Source organism: Cygnus olor, chromosome 6 (genome assembly GCF_009769625.2).
Source record: "Cygnus olor isolate bCygOlo1 chromosome 6, bCygOlo1.pri.v2, whole genome shotgun sequence".
In the NCBI taxonomy this organism is placed as follows: domain Eukaryota; kingdom Metazoa; phylum Chordata; class Aves; order Anseriformes; family Anatidae; genus Cygnus; species Cygnus olor.
Window position 1 is genome coordinate 19,734,930 of NC_049174.1, and position 20,469 is coordinate 19,755,398.

General features: G+C 37.0%; 1 protein-coding gene across 10 annotated transcripts in view; it reads right to left on the bottom strand.

The window, feature by feature from the left end:
* Positions 1-20,469, bottom strand: part of MYO3B (myosin IIIB) — a 213,926-nt gene that overhangs the window by 177,234 nt on the left and 16,223 nt on the right. For 9 of the 10 annotated variants that reach the window (XR_005821290.1, XR_005821291.1, XM_040562175.1 and 6 more), the window contains 5 exons: positions 9,703-9,886; positions 8,035-8,169; positions 5,592-5,696; positions 5,230-5,329; positions 1,811-1,887 (listed from right to left, as the gene is read on the bottom strand). Coding sequence is in view for 8 of the 10 variants with exons in the window: in XM_040562175.1 (XP_040418109.1) it covers positions 1,811-1,887; positions 5,230-5,329; positions 5,592-5,696; positions 8,035-8,169; positions 9,703-9,886 (601 nt within the window). In the remaining 2 variants the exon portion in view is untranslated. The remainder of the gene's footprint in view (positions 1-1,810; positions 1,888-5,229; positions 5,330-5,591; positions 5,697-8,034; positions 8,170-9,702; positions 9,887-20,469) is intronic. The other variant, XM_040562182.1, reaches the window with a different exon arrangement.

The following is a 20,469-nucleotide window of genomic DNA, read 5'->3' on the forward strand; positions in this document are numbered from 1 at the left end:
GATTATTTTTCTTTGTTTTTAATCTGTGCCAGGCCATGGGTCCCACTGTGCACGTCCCCAGTCAGTGAAAGAAATCTGAACTTTAGGTTTTGCTACTCACAAACATACAGTCTTTGTACCACCTCACAAAGTCAACCAGATGTAACTATTGTCTGTGTTACTCTGTTTTTGAAATAAATATTGTAAAAGCAAATAAACAATAAGAAAACATAAAATGTATTGTCTAGTACTGGTTGCTTTTTAAATCTATGAGTAAACACTTGCTCAAATTTTACTAGAATACACACCCATCGCTCTTTCACCCTGACATCTCTCCCACTGCATTAACACTTGTAACTGTTCAGTGGTGGGAAATAATTTCTTTAAACACAACATGCAAAACTTCCTAGATGCCTGTTTTACATTTTCAATTACCTACTTCTCGTCTACCATAGCATTTGAAAAATCTGTGAGCAGTAGTATGGCTTACATGAAACTATTATAGGGACCATACATGAAAGCTGTTGTTCTTTCCTAGTAAACATTTAATTCTGGTTTAGTATTTACCTTCATACTATGACTGATTCCATGACATCAACATGCATATGATTACTTTGAAATTTGCAGTGTTGTAGCTTATTCAAACGCTTTATTCATTACAATTTTTTTGGCCCAACTACTTCACAAGATACTGTGATTAAGCTTAAAGAACACACAGCTGAGTCAGGGATTTTGCAGAGTCCTCTAGCAGGACAGGAAGGTGGAATCTCCTTCTCCCACCCTGTATTTAGATGTACAGACAAGCACACCAAAACACACTCCCCCCCTGCTGTAAGACCAGCAGGACATTCTAAATGTCTGACATAACACCCTAATGGAGAAGAAGAACTAAATGTTTGAAAATGCATTAAGATCTTCAAAAGAAAGACAAGTCAAAAATTATTAACAGATGTCATTCTTATCTACTACTACTGTTCTGTGTGCATACTTCAGTTGAGCAGACATTAAATCCTCATTAATTTAACCCTTCCTTTAAATATTGGTGCTGTTTAGGCCAATATAGTAATAGATTAGGATGAGTGATGCAAATTTTGGCTCCTGCTAGCACACACAAATAGCATAAGAACTACTATTTTTTTAATCTCCCTCTCCCACACGCAGAGTACCAACCTTCATAACTAAGCAAATGGATCAACAAAACAGATCAATTAGCCAACTGTAGAAAAACTGCATGTATTTTCTCGGGCCAGAAACCCTACCATAGGTAACAGAAATCATGAATACGTGCACAGATACATATTCACACTGTGTAAGACCATGCAGGGCCAGAGCAGTGTCAGAAGCATTAGCCCGGGAGAGGATTGGTCCTCAGGAGACTGCAGATCTGCAGACTTTGGTTTCCCCCATTCCAGGCTCTAAGATGTAGATCCCTCCTACTATATACCTGATCATTTTGTGAAGTGCTCCTTTCATGTCCCATATTGGAACTTTTCACCTAAAAAGAATTTCGATAGAATTACATTGAACGTATTTGATTGGGAAATCTTAAAATTTTCATGGAGACCCTCAATGTTTACACATCATCTGTACTTTACGGAAACATTACAGAGAAGAAATTGTTGAACATTATTACTGTTACAGGAATCAATTTTGTATATTCTAACAGTACATTCATCTTACTGAATAGGGGCCATAGATGTTGAGGAAAGTAGAAACACAGCCTAAAGTAGCAAGAAGAGACTTCTTTCGCCTGCTGTGTGGAAAAACCAACAAATCGTGCATTGCAATGAAAGAAGACAACCCAAACAGGATTAAGAAAACATTTGCCTACCTCAGGTGCCATCCAAAAGGGTGTTCCCACTGAAGTGTTTCTACGCAGCCGTGTGCTGGTGAGCTGGGCTGAAACACCTGCAATAAAACACATCCAATCTTGGCTTCAAATTCATTATCTCATTGTAATCAGTTTACTTTAAGTACCTGTGAAACAAACTTTGAGCCTGAGAGTACAGCTGCAGAATGCCTGACCAAAGTAGGTGCAGCATTTGTACTGAATTCTTTGTTTGATTAATTTCATTTTTCCCATATTCATAGCTTGTCCCAGACAGACCACAGCTTGCTATTTTATTTCAGAATTGCTGAGAGATTCTTTGTGAATGACTCTCAGTTTGAAGCACTTTCATTCAAATTCAAAAAATTAATTGGCACCTAAATATCAGAGACATGTAATCTGCTGTTTTCATGAATATAAACCAGAACGCTTCAAATTGCAACCTGAATTTAAAACTTCTGTTCCAGAAATATTGCCCAAGTCTAGCTGAAATGTATTCCCCGAATACTGCTGGCAGGAAACTTGCTCACTGGAGTATTTGCTGAAGCTCCTGCTCAACAAAACATTTATGCACTTGCTTAAATCTTTCTCTGTGGAGAAAAGCATGGAAGCTCAAGCTCACATTGTAGCTTGTACTTAGAAGTTAAGCACGTGCTTAAAACAAAGACTGTGCTTCACTGCTTTGCTGACTGGGGCTGGACTACTGAAGCACAGCTGAAAAAAGGAAGGAAGGAACTAGAGCGAAATCAAACACCACTAAACAAATTAGAATGAACTTTCGCAGCAAATCTTTTTCTGTATTCTGGTCAATTTACAATTGAATTATAGAATTCAGGAGCATTCCAATAAGCTGACACAAAAGCAATATTGACTTAAAAATATTTCAAGCTAACATTGATTAAAAAAAAAAAAAGAAAAGAAAAAGAAAACACAACTCCTGGGGTATTACCCAAGAAGAGAAACAGGTAGACACATATAACAGATTTGTGCCTGATTCCAATAAATGAGAAAATGAGACTCAAAATTGTTATTTGTAAGTTAAATAGATTGCGGGCTCCAAGATTCAATTAGAATCATAGAATGGTTTCGGTTGGAAGGGACCTTAAAGATCATTTAATTCCAACACCCCTGGCCATGGTCAGGGACACCTATCACTTGACCAGGTTGCTCAAAGCCCCATCCAACCTGGCCTTAAATTCTGTATTTATTTTTCATATCAGCGTGATTGCAAGCCTTCAGTGATTTACTGAGTATCACTGTGAAAAAGCCAATGGCTAGTGCCTACAAAGACTGCATTTAACTCTGATCTCTCTTCAGCTAGCCTAACTTGTAGCTGTGTCTATGGTCATTCCAAAACAGTGCAGAATACCAAAGAGCAGAGACAGGAAGTACGAGGAAGACAGTGGGAAAGAGAGAACGAACATGAGCATGAATGAATGATGAGTTGCAGATATTTTGGGTCAGCTTACACTATGGTGAATATTTATTCAAGTATCATGCTGCTGACAGCAGTTGAAGGAAGAAATATGTATCACATTGAAAAAAAAAAAGTTGTAAAGTCATGTAATAAAGGCAAAGAATTGCCTTTATTCTCAATTAAAGATATTTGCACAAACCCCTCTATGTGCTAATATCCTTATGTACTGCCTTGAGTATGAAATCACTTTCCCCCCCCTTCAAGACTGTCTCATTCTGTTGACAGAATGGACAGAGCTCACTGAGGTAGTCATTGAATACTTCCTTTTATCCCTATCAATTTGAATTCTAGTTCCTTATGTAGTATGCCCATCCAATGCTAAATTCAGAATTATTATTTCCTTTTCCTTTTGACAGGTTTCCTTTGCTCCTTATCAAAGGGTAAATCTCCTTAACATTCCTGCAAAATGGGGAAGGATTATTAGTTCCAGGGATTAACCTAAAAATATAAAATGCACCCACTGTTTTTCTGTACTTAATCTGAGACCTTTCAGTTTTCAGGCACTCCACATGCCTTAAGTATAGCTATAATAGATCTCAGCTGCAGTTCAAGAACATTTAGATCTTCTGCAAGGAAGGAAGAGATGTTTCAGACTGGGTACTAGGAAAATGAGGAACACAGACTGGCCATTTCTAAAAAGGTAGATGCAAATGACTTGATAACAAGAGAAACTCTGGCAAAAGCAGGAATAGTCTCCAATTTGATGCCATTCAGCTGTCTGAACTGCAAGACCCTTCTTTTTCTGAACTCTGCATTTTTCACAATGCATCTTCCACTTTCTGCATCAAATGAGACACACAGTTCTACAATTTCACCTGTGACTCAGTACTAATTTGTTTCCAGAGTCCCTTCTGTGACTAAGGCAGTGGGCTAGAGAGAAAAAAAAAAGCAACTTAATGAAAGTTTGGTGCATGATACTTTTGACAGGAAGCATGCAGATATGTGGCATCTTGGCATTTCCTAATGGTTAAACATTAGGGAACACTTGAGTGTTTGGTCATATATTTTTCTTGAGGCAGTTGTATTTGTTGTAATTCACTAGTGTTATTGTTTAAACTTAAATGTCATAGAAACACACATACACAAAAATAAACATAGAAAGAGAGAGACCAAGGAGATGCCAGAAAGGTTGGTATTCTCATTTTCCTTCATGCACTGCTAAGCATACATCTGTTATTCACACAGTACTATTCTCAGTGATAATTACCTTATGTATTATATGGTTTTGCTAATAAATCATATATTACTAATAATCTGTTTCTGTTACCCACTAACAAAATTGATCATTCCATTGCATACATATCTGACGGACTAAAGCACTCCCTTATTTTTCTGAGTGCATATTCATAGGAAGAAAAATGCTGAACCAAGTTAAATTTTATTGCCAAGTCCATTTCTCTCTCCTTCTCTCCCCCCTCTCTTCTTATTCTTATGATGTTTCCAGACTGGCCATGCTAATATCTAACAAACAGCAATAATCACAAATTAAATGGATATTGGGTTTTGGACCCATGGGACCATTTTACCTTCTGCTCAGAGGGAATAAAATGCTAGAGGCTAGCAAAAGTCATTTCAGAGAGAAGAATGTTTTCTTTTCATATGCAAAAGATTCAATATTTAAATTTAAATTAGGAGAATTACCCTGAAACTGACAGACTTTGCAAAATGAAAAAAAGCTTTGTAAATAAAATGACACTTTCAAAGCTACTTTTAATTATTAAATTATTATGTTTATGCTTTTAAGTTAGAAATCTATTACTGATTTTTTGTTAGAATTTTTATTCTTGCTGTATCAGGTTGCTTTTTCATTTTTCCTCCTCAAAATAATCTTGAGTATCCTCCTGAAAATCTCTCACTATAGCAGTCTGCCTTCCCAGTGGAAAGTAAACAGATGCCTTTGGCTAAACTGCATGTATCAAGAAAACAAATGGGAAGTGGTCATTACCAAAGTCAACGAGCTTGACTCCACCTTCTGTTGTCAGAAGAATGTTGTTCCCTTTGACATCACGATGAATGATCCGGTTATTGTGCAAATGCTGAAGGCCCTATATGCCAGCAGTAACAAAAATAAGTTTACTCCCTTATTTAAAAACAATTACCCTACTATTAGGGAATGTAATGAAGACAATCTGCACATAGTCTATAGAAACATCTGTCCACCAGATTACATGCTCGATACAACCCCTGCTGCTATAATGGCCCACATAATATTGTCAACATTACCATACTTTATAAATGGAAAATGTATGTATGAGATGAGTAAATTGCACCCTCTGCTGTCATTACAAGCCCAATGAACATCCTTACCAAGAGAGCACCATATAAAATGTATGAAATTATAGCTTCATCCAGTCGTTGGCCACACTTCAGCAGACCTTTGACAAGCTCTGTGACAGAACCTCCATTGCAGAGCTGTGAAGGGGGGAGATGCACAGGGAAAAAAAGCAAGACAAGTCCCCAGTTACTCAACATGCTTGGTTAGGCTGTGAACACCTAGCAAAACTGCACTACAAAAAAAGTCTGGGAGCAACTAGATTTTTATCTTGCAGTTATTTAGGTTGCCCTCCGTACCTTAGAATATATTTTATTAACGATATTAATAATAAATCACAGCGACTTAGGTGGGGAAAGGGAAGTGAAATTTTATAAAGTACAACTTATAAAATGTAATTAAAAAAATCAATATTATGAACAGGACTGTATTTTGTTGTTAAAAGAGGATTTAATTGTAATTTAAATGATTTAGTATTTTCAAATTTGTTCATAGTATTTTTGAAAAACTGCTTTTGTGCAAAGAAAATGTCAGACAGAAAAGACCGATGCTCTTGATAACTGTGAGGCAACAAATTGCAGTCATTTTAAACTTTCACTCCATCAATGTTCCTGCTGGCAGGCAGCATAAAGTAGACAGAAACCATATCTTTATACTCCAAACTTGATGGCATGTGCTGCCAGCAACTGATATAAAACATTTTGATCCAGAAAAGCTGTTTCCTGCAAGCACTTCCTAGTAATGGACTGCCATACAGCAAAAGAGGAGGAGAAAAAGTAAAATTAGAATCTTTGTAAATATTTTTTCACCCACACCATGACTTCACTGTCCATGCCCTTCTAGTAGCTACTCCCCTCTTTCTCTGTCCTTTTCTTAATATTCCCAACTGTTTGACAAAAAATGATGATAAAAATATTTGTGCCTACTTCTCATCTTAGGCAATTATCAAAGTAAGGTCCTGCTTGTAATGAGTAAATACGCCAAAACTATGCCTAAAGGGAAGAAAAATAACCTACAATATTTTTATTAGAAAATTTGCAAGTTGCACATTTAACAAAAATATTTAATCAAAGATGAATCAAAGTGAATATTTTGTGTATCTCATTTTAATGAAAAAAGTAATAATGTATAATATAAAAAGTCACTGTTACGCATACATAAATTTGCATGTAAATTCCAAGAGATTAAATGGTTTGCCTTGTCTGGCAAATTTATCCATATAAGGAAAACAATTTTTTTTAATGTCAACTGTCTTTTAAATTTTGGAAGATGTGCACCAAAAACCACCTGACATGAACATATTTAATTGATAAGTTCTACACAGAGAACTAACTCTCCCACATTCTACATTCAATTTTGTTATATAGAAAAGTTTGCAATTTCGCTGTACAAAATTTGTTATATGGAATACCACGTATGATATATCTGTCCAACATGCTACACTTGAAATAAAAAAGAAAACACATGGGAAACCAAGCCCAAACTCAACACAGAGCCAGTACGCATACAGTTAAAAACAAGAACAAAACAAAAATACTAACACTCCTTTTTCAATTGTTACTGAAATTTAATATGAAACATTCAAAAAGTTCACTCAAGCAACATAATTCTGCAGTACAAAGAAGGTAGATATACTGATGACATTCTACATTCATTAAGTGGAAATAAAGCTTCCCCATTCTGATTCCAGTCATCATTCAAGAATAGGGAGTAGGATTTCTAAAATGATCTGTACTTAAAAAGCAAATGTTAACTTTCTTCAGTTTAATTATAACTGAGGAAAAATTTTGAGTGGCCTGCTAACTCTACTCATCAGTCTATGCAAAGCTCTGGATCTATTAAGCCTAGAAAACATTTAGAAGTGCTCATCTTGCAATGATCTTTGGCAGTCACTTAACTGGCAACAAGACTACCAAGTGTTATTTTCCACTTTTCATTGCAAGTATACTGACTGCAACTGAAGAAGAGTTAATAATAGGCATTTCTGTTGCTAGTTGCTAAAACAACCAACCTCTAAAGTTCTGTAATATCATTTTTTTCCATTACATTTTCTCTGTTCACTTGTGCAATAGGGAGCATGTTTGTTAAGTGTCCTCCATGTTACTTCCTCATAACATTTTGCATTCCCTTTGAGAGTATGACCTCTCAAAAAAAAAATTAGAGAAATGTTTTATCCAATATTTTCCCCAACATGAAAAAAATCAAGCTGTTTTTAGGTAAACCATTCTTATCAACAAGATTTGTTGGGTTTGGAGGCAAAATGTAGCTTCTTGAATAGAAATAAAATGCAAGGATGTTCTCTATTAAATAAAGTTTGTGTGATTTTCAACACAGGACTATGACTCATCATCGATTACCCGTCTGTTGATAAATGGCCCCATCAGAGAATCATGAAAGTTGGTGACTCTTCTAGCAATACAGAACAGAGGCCCACCAACATTTGCTAGTTAAGATGTAATACTATCAAAATGTTTTTACCTCAAGTACTAGCCAGAGCTGTCCTCCCACATACTGATCTGCTTTGTAAAACATCCCATAAAATCTAACAACGTTAGGATGGTTAGGAAGAAACTGCAAGATATTATATTCTGCTTCAATTTCTTCATCTACATCCTAAGTAGGAAAAAAAATACAAAACATATAAACACTATAAGCCTGTACAAAACAAAACAAAAAAACTTCTTATGGATAAGAACCATTTTTTAACCAGTTTGTACTTTTAAATGGGTTTATTTTAATGCAGCTGAAAGTACTCACGTGTAACTGTAAATTTAATCCACATCAAATCATGACACTTTTGTTTTTGTTTTTACATACAAACACATGAAATCTGTGTAAAGTAAGTGGTTCTTCTTCAAGGATTCTTTTAATGCAAAATATACGTAACCAGAAAAGAAAAAAATAAACTAAACTTTGCTTGGCTGTCTAAATAATACACTTGCAGGTGTATTAGTTTTTAACTTGTTTTCAAACATGCATATTTTTTAATGTGCAAGCTACATGTAAACATGGAGCTTTGATTCATTCTTTTTTCTGTGGTCCAAACAGGACCATATATGGGGCCACACAGAGAACAATTTCACAAAACCTCGAAGTGGAACACAATAAAGACATTCTTAAGAGGAAAAGACAGACATCAGAAACCATTGAAGGGAGAAAAATCTAAATTCATTAAATAAGGAAATGTTACTAAATATTTGTTAATGAAACAATTCTGTGACAATTACAAAATACTGTTTAATATCAGCACAAAAGCTGCAATTCAGAACAGCACCTAAGCAGTAAATCTTTCCTTGTTTCTGCAGAGACTGCAACTATTAAAAAAAAAATCATGCATTTACATGTTTGTTTTTGGTTTGTTTTTTTAATTTTCCTAGAAAGGGTATGATCTTCTTTAGTACCTTTTCCAGATTTATACATGAGAAAACCAAGATAATTTCTGAAGTGACAGATGACAGAAATGCAACTTTTCTTAGTAAATATATTAGCCTAATTGTTATGAACAAACTCCATCTTGATCCAACCTGTACCATTGCCAATTAAATCTTTCACTGAAAACTAGGGCTTTGGTTCTCAAGGGAGGTTAGGCATTTAACTCCCACTACAACTGGAGCTGGTACAGAGCTACCTCCAAGAATCCATCCTGTGCTGCTCTTCTGTTTTTACCTTAACAATTGCTTAGCAGTGTTATCTACTTATAGAAGATAACTATAAAATATCCTGAAGTTCACAGTCCTTCTGCAATGGAAAAAGTAATTATTTTAGGAAGTACATAAAGTAAGAACATTTAAGATTAACAGCATCTTTTATTTCCCCTGCTATAACAGGCCCCTAAGAGGAATTAATGTCTTTCTGCCTTCTTAGCATGTGCATGCTCCAAGCACAGGTATCAAAATTTGTACCAGTAGAATAATATAGACATATAAATTAAACTAGGCAAATGTTATCTTCAAATAATATGCAAGATGATGAAATTGTCGGCTGTACCTTTGAGATACTGGTTCCAAACTGTTTCCTTCCACCATTGTGTGAAAACATTCCCTCCAGGATGCTTTCACATATCTCACACATTTAAGTTACATTTCAAATCTGTTTGAAAATTCTTTTAAATTAACAATGAAGTTACAGGTTAATATTTTTACTTACACTAATAGGATCCAGAATCTTTACTGCTGCCAGACTCCCATCTTTCTTATTGGCAACCTTATAGACTTTACCATACGTGCCTTTTCCAATAGTCTCTATAATTTCCCAGGTATCTGAGGGATCAGCTAATGATTCTAGTCCAATCATATTGGAGTTATAGTGAAATAATCCATACAATGGCCTCCTGGAAAACAAAGCAGATACAAATACAGTGGAAAGCCCTAAGCACTCCTGTACTAAAGCAGCAGTGTTATGATAAAGAAACCAAATAATGTCCTAACTTGAGAAGAAATGCAGATGGAATGACAGGCAGAAAGATAAAAATAACTAAATAAAGAAATGCAAAGAAAACACTGAGGACCATTTCTCACTTGATTTTTTGAGATGGATCAACTAGCACCTCGTTCCAAATGATCTCAGACACACACCTGAATTTTAAGGTTTGAGCCATTTCCTTTCTAAGCATACCTGATATCTGCAAACCTGCTTATAATTTTTAAAAATCTATCTTATTTACCTCTACAACATTTCCAGCATCAGTAACAACTATCTGGCATGTGAAATTTAGTCAGAAAGAAACATGAGCCTGACTAGGGAAACTGAGAAGTTAAAAAAGAGCAAAGCAGCAACTATTCAATCTAATTAAAGAAATAAATGTGTTTTCTGTTCATGATAGAGAAAAAAAGAACCTGCAATCAAATTCACATGCAGTGCAGATCTGTATAGCAGTATTCAAAAATGGAAGCACGTGTCCATTTGCATGCTTTGTTCCTTTTCCAGAAGAATTAAACTTTTAAAATTCCTTTAGATGCCAAGGAAAAGCATGTACATGTTATTAAAGTAATTTACCATACAGAAGGCACAACACATGACACAAAACATTTGGTTTCTTGACAAAAAAAAAAAAAGACAAAGAAAAGAAAAGAAGAAGAGTGAAATAAAAGCTAGAGTCAATGGTCAATGTCATTAATCTGTTGAGGATCAATAATGGAAGTTATTAGGAGAGTTTCTCACTACATGGATCCAATACAGCATGCAGCAAATAAAGAACAGTGTTCCGAACACATACAGTCAGCATCTCAACAGAGAAGCAGGTCAAGTGAAAGAATTCTCCAAAATCAGTGAACAGACTGGACTACATGCACTGAAGACAACAGCCACAGAGATGTAGTTCCTGTTAAGCCAGCCTTAGGAGCAAGGTTTGCTTGGGGCAGGGGGCGGATGAATCCAAATGCGTGTGGGAACAGTTGCATATCAGGTTAGAGAAACAAACAAAAACCAAACTCGTAAGAACATGTCATTTTAACGCTTTGGGAGAAATACTACAGTTGTTCATATGGAAAGACAAAAAAGATGACTGCAAACTGTTGTGGTGGTTTTACCGTGCTAGGCAGCTGAACACCACAACCGCTCTTTCACTCCCCCTCCTTAGATGAGGAGGGGAAGAAGTAAAGGAAAGAACAACTCACGGGCTGAGATAAGGATGATTTAATTAAAGGGAAAAAATAATTATTAAGGAAAGATTATTATTAATTAAACAATTTAACTAAACAATTTAACTAAACAATTAACAATTTAACTAAAAGGGAAAAAAGGAAAGGGGAAAAGGGAGGGGGAAAGGGAAAACTAAACAAAACAAGTAAAGGCTATGTGGAAGTGCAGAGGAAAGAAATTACGCTCTACTTCCCACAAATGAGCAATGCTTGACCACGTCCTTGAAGCAGGGCCTCAACGCACATAGCCGGTGTTCGGGAGGAGGACAGACGTTTTCACAACGAGAGCCCACCCCTCCCCTCTTCCTCCTTTTTCCACCTTTTATTGCTGGGTGTGACATCATATGGTATGGAATATCCCCTTGGTTGGTTTAGGTCAGCTACCCTGGTGATGTTTCTTTTCTCACATCTTTGCCCACCCCTAGGGGGGTTAGAGAGAGTCCTGATGCTGTGCCAGCACTGCTCAGCAGCAGACACAACACTGGTGTGATACCATTGCTGTTTTAGCTACGAGTGCAGAGCACAGCACTTTATGGGCTGCTGCAGGGAAAGTTAACATCCCAGCCCGACCCAGTACAACTGTTTTGATGCAACCCACAAAAAAAAAAAAAAAAGCTGGTATTTCACTGTCACTGTAACCACTAGCCCATCACTCAGAACATCCAGAAAATGATACATGGCACTCTTTGTACCAATGTAAAACAAACATCCAAGAAGACCTTAACGCTAAAATGATGCTGAAGCTGAAATGTCTTTAGAAAGAACTTTCTCCTTTCACTCCCTGCACATCAGGACTCACAACTGTTCTGGGCTTTGAGCGATATACTATGGTGGCTTCGAGCTGTGAAAATCTTACCAATGTCCTCCCCAGAGAGAGCCTCAACCTATCAGAGACCTACTGATTACAAGAATTTCATGATTTCTGCCACCAGATGGAGAAAACTTCTCAGTGGTTAAATCTGTTCCAAGTGGGCAAGCAAAATAGCCCACACCAGATGCTGAAAAATTACACTTTGGCAATTAACTCTATTGGCTGGGGAACATCTTGCACAAAGCTATTTGTGACTGCACACACACAAGCTATTTGAGGAATGACTAGATGCCTACTGCACTCTACCAAACCCTGGTTTGCATACTGGAGAATAATGCTGAGCAAAAGTAACAGCAACTTGATGGAGTCCAGACAAGCTGCTCTCTGGATAAAATAGGGGCAAACAGCATGACTGATTTTTTTTTTTATTTTTTTGGTAGAAAGGAGAGATAACACACTAATTTGAAAATAAATCCTGTCAAAGCTTACCAACCAAGACAGACAAGAGAGCAAAACAAAAAATTATTAACATAGTTCAGCCACTGACAAGGTTTCTCTCAGCTGTCCATGAAATGAGGCATTCTCCACCGAGAAAATAAGTTTCATGGGTTTCTCTGTAACACCAGGACTCTTTGAAAACCTTCAGCAGTTGGAACAAATCGAGTCAGACCACATACAACAAACTAACTTTTTCTGATGGCAAATTCATAAATAACTTTTATGTCTATTTAAAGACAATATCCCTGTGAGAATGACATTAGAATCAGTAATTGTGTCTTATTACCACTTAACAGTAAGACAAGCAGACTACGCGCATTGTCTAATATAAAAGTGTGGACGTGGCACTAAGGGACATGGTTTAGTGATGGGACTTGGTAAGGCAGGTTGATGGTTGACTTGGTAAGGCAGGTTGACTTTATCTTGAAGGTCTTTTCCAACCTAGATGATTCTAGGAAAAGATAACGTAAAAGAAATAAGGTTATAGACAGTTCCCAAGTCATTTTGCCACTTGTGAAGCACAGTTTTCTTCAATGGCTTTAAACAGTCCCAAATATAGCCATCTGGAAAATTATGTGATATTCTGCAAGTTCTACTGTGATCCTCACTGCTGATTCACAAAGCTCAAACTATATTGTGAAAAGAAAAAAGAACCTACATAGAATAACTACACAGAGATTTTATATGATGTAACTACTTCTGGAATAAAATCAACAACTTTTTTTGGAACACTTCTATTTCACAGCTATCTTTCTCAGAAATTAAGAGGAACAAGAAGGACTCGTAAGCAAGGAAAACAGTGCCAGGAATGGCTTAAGCATTACAGTTTTATTTTCAGTACTGCCCTACTGAACTTTCATACAACAGTTATTTGCCTATTGCCTTCCGACAGGCACCCTTTTTCTAGTTCACTGTAAAATGAGATATCCACAGAGGTTCTGAAATTAGTAACAGCCTCGCTCTAGAGCCTCACTCCAGCCTGGTGCTTTACAAAGTGGTGGTATACAGCACTAGACAGTTTTGAATTCTGACACAGCTGGAAGGGACATAATAGCACTTCCAGTCAATACTAGTGAAACTGAATCAAACATCCTGTTTCCATATGAACAATTCTTGCACACTACTAATTTCTCAGCATTCTGTTTGTCTAATCCCTCTACACCTCTTGTGAAACAGCTAGCTAATACTCTTATAGCATCTACACAAACTGTGGAAGAATGAGAACACTGTACCCAAAATAAATGTATTTCACTATTTGTAGGGAGCTCAATATTGCTTCCATACTAAACGGATAATCCATAGACAGAAGAATTCAGAAGGCAGTGTTGACATAATCAGCTATGGCTTCAGCCAGCCATGACAGCCGCTATTCTGCTGGCTACTGATGGTCGCACCAAACCATCTACCTGAGAAGCAATTGTTAGTGGAATTAATGAACCACTGAAAGGCATAAGAAAATCAATAGTCAGAACAGCTTCCTCTGCTTGTCTCCTCCTGCTGTTCCTCACTGGCTAGGTTAAAACAAAGAAGATGTCAATATCCTAAAACACAGCAAACAAATGAATCTATCAACATACCATCCTATAACTGTTCTCAAGTGGTCACAGAAAAGGACATTGCAGAATGTCCTGTGCACATTTCTCTAGGGGATGAAGGTCAGTGACGGAAGCACACGGAAAAAGATAAAAGTGTGTTCAAAAGCTGTTATTGATGCTATACAACGTATGAACAAAAAGGACCATACTTCAATTGATCACATTGTTTCACTAGGCCAACAGGAGAAAAAAAGATAGGACAATCAGCAACACAACTGCTATTATTTATAGATGAAAGGTAGGTCCCTGAAAACACTCCTACTAAATTCAGTCCACAGAACAAGTCTCTGCTGAATACAGAAATCATGAAACAGACTCCGTGGATGTTCAAAATGGAGATGCAGGGGAAGTAAATGGAAATGTGTTTTTCTCCCTTTTCACATGCTCCAACTAAAACTTTTTAAACCTCTTATTAACTGTACTCACATACATTTTCCTTCTCTACAGTTTTCAAAGATATTCAGGAATATCTTTGTTACTTTCTTTCCTTCTCCATTCTTTTCATGGATGCATTGGATAACCTAAACTTTTAGAGTTGTAAGATCAGCCTCAGGACGAGGATAGAGAGCGGACTGTGTCCAAAAGGTAGTTCTGAGGAAAGTGTTGTGAATACTTGCTTTCTTCTCTTGTCCTTGCTGAGCTTGTTGCTATGCTTTCAGTCCATCATGGCATGAAACATAAATCATATTTCTGAGATTAATCATAAAAAATTGCACACAAAACACCAACTGACATCATGGCAAAAAAAATCTAAATGTCACTACTCCGTTAAGTTATAATGGTCCAGAAATAGAGAAAACAACTTGGTTAATTCCTGGCCATGTTATCTGCTTCCACTTCGGGATCCTTGTAGTACGATACATACCTAAATTCTCCATGATGGATATTCCATTCCATTTAAAAAAAAAAAAGCCCAAATGCATCATCATGTGTGTAAATGGGCATTTATTATCCATCTAGTAAAGGTATGTGGCAGCCCGCTAAGTCAGTACAATAAATCTGACACTTCTGCAATACTTGAAATAGAAGAGTAACAGTTTTTTTAATTGTGTCCTGTGTAAGATTATAACCATAATTCAATTTGTTGGATCAAATGCTTGAGTCTATAACCAAACTCTCCTGGAAGATCCCAGAAAATGCATATTAGAAAAAAATGTAGGTGCCTAATCCAGACAATTCAGTGGCATGTTTTCACTCAGATTCATTGCATCATTATCTGTTGCATTGTAATTTTTGAAGTAAATTCTTACTGCACATTGTGTTTATGGGTAAAGACTTAATCTTTGTACAAGAATGCTTGATCATCTCTGTATTGTTAATATAGATCAAACAGAAAAGACGACTACTCTGGGGAGACAAATACATTCTCAGAATTAGCCATTTTCATAAGTGAACAGATCCAGGGTGCAGGGAGGCAAGGATAAAGCACAGCTTGGCCTCTGACCAGCTCTTCTTCAAATATAACGCTATTACTACTTGGTATGCATTTTTAGTCCTTCTTGGAGGCCCATGCCAGATCAGGAGACACTGCTGATTCTGTTGCTGGGTCACTTACTTTACTCCAGAACTACCTGTCACCTCATCTTGCTACTCCCAAGTAAGCACCACAATGCCCTTGAGAAAACTTCTACAGGCTCCAGGTAAACACTACCAGCATCTCCCTCAAAAATCATGTTCTGCTTCCCAGAAATTCATTCTGATGCTTCTTTCTTAGCATGGACCCATGGCTTCATGTCATTTACTGCCTGTAACGGCCATACCAGTCGGCTTGACCTCACTCCTCTTTCTTGCTGAAAAGAACTTGCAAACAATGTGGCAGCAGCCACATTGAGCCACTAAGAGAGCTGCTTAGGCATGCACAGAATGGGGCCGCATACTTTAAGTTTAATTAAATACTGCCTCAATCAGCTACATAATCAAGGATAGAACAAGAAATCATAGAGGTTTTCTAGAGTAGGAATGTCTTAAAGATGAGGGTGAACTGAAGCCACTCCAATTTCTTAATAAAAATGATCACTAGTATCTCAGAAAATTTTGTGGGGCTTTGATTCTCTTCCATCTCATCTTCACTGATAGCTTTTACTTTTGTTCTCTCAAAATTAGCAAGATATATTATTAATGGCAAATGACACTGCCAGGGTTTCTGGAAGGTACTTTGTATTTTAAAAAAAACTATAATGTAACCAACAGAGAAAACTGTATTAATTGGTGAAAGACTGAATGCTTTGCTAACACTCCTATTACTGCAAAAAATAAAATAAAGTCACCTTCTGTACATGGTAAACAAGGTATTTTTGCAGAGCTGTCTTATCCAGTAAGATAAAGGGAACCATGCTGCTAGTATATAAAGTCTTCTACTGAAGGTTTCAGTACCACTGAAAATAGAGCTGCTGATCATTCATGAGGAATTACAACACATTTCATTTGTCTGACTGCTAAATTAATCAGTTCCACGTCTACAACTCTGATCACCAAATGTTAAATAAGATGGTCTACCTAGCCAGTTATCATGATAAAATTAATAACTATTACATTATAAATATAACAATGAACAACAGAAAGACCCACAAAATATTAAGCAGGAATTACTATCCAGGATCAGATCGAAATTTCTGAAAGCCATTTAACAACTCAAACAGGAAGTTCTGATCAGTGGCATTTCTATTGCAAAATACTATTTCTATTAGCCATCTAACCAGAATTCCAACAAGCAAAATATACTAAGCACTTACAAATGACTAACAGCTATTTCACCTCAGGCTGGGAACTCAGCATTAAAATGAAGTTTATAATCCCATGAGACAATTCAGTTATAAGCTGTAGGCAGCAAATCAAGTGACTACCGGCTACTGTCCCCATGTATGAAAAATCAATACCTGAGAAGGTTTTCTCCACTTTCTCTGGCAGCAATTTAACAGGGCAAACAAAATGCATGTGTTAGCATTAAAATGGAAGGATGAAGGGCAATGAACAGAACAATGACCTTAGACCAAAACCAGCCTCCTCACTGCAGTCTAATCACAAAAGCTTGAGATGCTTTGTGTACAGTTGACAAAAAAATAAATCTAAAACAGATGTAGGAGAAAACTGAAAGAAAACAACTGCAAACTTACATTAGTGACCTATTTTCTGAAACCAGCTTATATCAGATTTTTCTCCTGCTAAGGATATTGGAGTTCTTCAGAATTAAGACAGATTCCTCCCAGGGAGCGCCCGTACCTGCCAGTGCTGCACAGAACCGTGTGTTCTGCATGCTAGTTCCCATGCCCTGTACTAGACAGACAATGCACTGCGTGTTAGCTTAAGTTGCTGTCACAGAGGGTACAAATAAACTGGTTGAATCCTAGCAGCTTCACTTCGTTAATGCTAAAGATCAGTGTGACACTAATTGATCCTGAGCCTGATCTATTTATCAAGTCTTTTGCATGCTGAAGCTGAAGAATTAAAGCCACTTAGTCATTCACAGAGAGTGAGCAACAAACCTGCTCAGTCTTTTTTGAAGGGATATTCCTACTGTTTCACAATATACTTTAATTGTATAATGTAATCAATCATAATTCATCACTGTAGTGCTCCAGTATCACTTTTACAGCAGTTTTATTCTAATGAGGATTTTAAAGAACACTCTCCTATATCCATAAGAAAAATAATAATAAACTGTTAACTGTGATACAAAGAGCAGTTCTCAGTGCTGACAATGACTCTTGCTTAAGATGAAGTATTTTCATCAGTAAGCTAGTTGTTATGCATTACCAGCATGTGTGCAGTAGCCTACCGTGACACCAATTTGCATAATTTCTCTTCTCTAACAGGCTTCAAAAATAATAATAGGCATATGAGATAGAATCTATTAATTTTAAACTTCCTTCAGCAGCTATCTTTATGGAGCAGTTATCAAAAGAACCTTTAAAGAATTAAATTTAATAAATTATAAATGTATTATTCGGGTTATACTATCTGGGCCGATAACCAACTAAGTTGAATTCAGTAACAAAGACCAAAGCAAATCCACAAGCAATTTGTTCAACATGTTTCCAGCAGAAAAGTCTTACAAAAAATGGCAGGACAATGTCAATGTCTGCTGCTGTTCACAGTTAATTATTGAACTTGAAAATCAGTTAAAGATTTTAGGGTACAGACACATAAAAGAGAAGGACAGATAGCGATACGCATACGAGCTGCTCAGAGTTGTTATACCTGTATACAATATTTAATATTGCCTTAATCTACAGCAAGAAACAAAAACAACTTTGTTTTTTTGCTGGTCTGAACCCCAAAGAAAGACATTACCATTTGTTAATATTTTAGGCAAGCAGAAAGATTCATGTGTCAGCAAACTCTGATGGGAAGCTAGCTTTGGAAAGGAAAGTGAAAATAGCTTTCCACACTGTAACATAATAACTGATGGACCTCTTCTCATTTCCATTACTTCTGCATTTGTATACTCTGATTTGCATAACAAACAACACTGCTGCAACACCATGATTCTCCCAGATACTAACCTGATAAGAAGTCTCGCTTTGTGATTGCAAAGAGGAATTTAGATCTGGGTGCACTTTATTATACATTCTGATACATGGTCACCAGTAAGAAAGACCTGATTTGTCTTTATTTTACAAGGGAAGATGCCTGAACATCTAACACAATTTACATATGGGCCTAATCTCCACTAATACAAAAACACATTACCAAAGTACTCAGCCATCCATTGAGGGAAAGGGGACAAGCACCTTGGGAGAAACAACAGATGCCAACATGGACATGAGCAAAAACCCTCAGAGCTTGCTCCTGCCAGGTATTACACACTGAGAAGCACTAATCAATTTCAATCCCTACTGATTCAAGGGATTTGGGGGAGATTAACACCTGCAAGAGCTGTGATCTTGAAGAGAGAACAATTTAGTAATAAAAAATAAAATAAAAAATAAACTCCATGAATTTTCAGAACAGAATTTAAACACAACACAAAACAAAAGAACAAACTGACCTCTTTTCTGAGTTCAACTCCTGCTGCAAACACTCCTGAAGAAAGTTAGGAGGGTTAAAAAGATAAAACGTGACACACAAGGATGGTTTACTATGCACTGGGTACAACAACTATCACCTAGAAAAAACAGCCTTTAGCAGCTCAGTATCAGCTATTCAGTTTTATCGTAGATCCTGTTCAGTTTAGGGAACAGCTCTGTGTTCAATACTGTAGACTTTCAGAACTTGCAAAATATTTTGCGACACCATTCAGCAAACACAGAAGATAGATAATATACCCGTGGGTCACCACAAGCAGCACTGAACTGGGAAATCAGTTAAGGCTTTCACCATAAAAGTAAATTAGACTGTATGCTCAATATGTACAGGATGCAGCACTATGTTTGCATCACATTTTTAACAAAACTATGACCTACAGACATTATGTTCTACTACGTCACAGAGCAATAGGTCATCTTCCACAATGAGAATACCCACTGCAAACAACCCCAGTTCCTACCCTCTGCTGAATCAGAGTACCTAATAAAAGAGCAAAGCTTGAAAGAAAGTAAAAGCACAATAAGCAAAACAGCAATTGACACTGTCCAGTCAAGAAAGATACAGAGAGATATGTTGTAAGGATTTTTCTGTAGGATGCTCCTTTTACCAGACAGCATTATAAAAAGAGTTTACATTTCAAGAACAATTCAATGAGTTGGGAGAACTCGTGAGATAGTTCTGACTGTAACTCATGTCCTTACTACACAAGCCATATTTATACAAGCTTCAGGTTCTCTGTATAGATTTGGACAAACCTGACTCAGAGATATACTGGAAGGTGCCAGCTACATAGACATCACCAGCATCTCTCTGAAGATTACAGCAACATTACACTTGATAGTCTGCTGGAATATCCACACAGAATTCTCATCATCTGTCCCCACGTCACTGCAAACAGACAACCCCATGGACTGCTACGTTTATAAGTGTCCCTTGAGGCTCAGCATGTGTGCGTATTGGCTTCTCTGTCTGCTCCTGTCACAGAAATGCAACCTGTAGACCAGCTTCACTAGCTGCACAGGTATGCTGGCAGCTCTTTCCCAGTGCCTTGACATCCTCTCACAGAGCTCTGCAGTAAGCGTATGTATACTTACAATGTGGAACACATCAATGTGCAGACTTAACAGGGCTTCTGAAAACCCCTTTAATTTAGCTATTACATGGAGCGTAAGTGCACAGTTAAAACAGTAAACACCTTGTCATAAAAATTCCCTGTCTCAGCTTTCTGACATTGCAAAGTCTTTCACCTTAACACACTATACTCAGGAGTCCTCAACACCTTCTTTTGAGCTTGTACCATTTACTCTGAAACACCACGGATCTTTTCCAAGTCACTCCTCCCGAT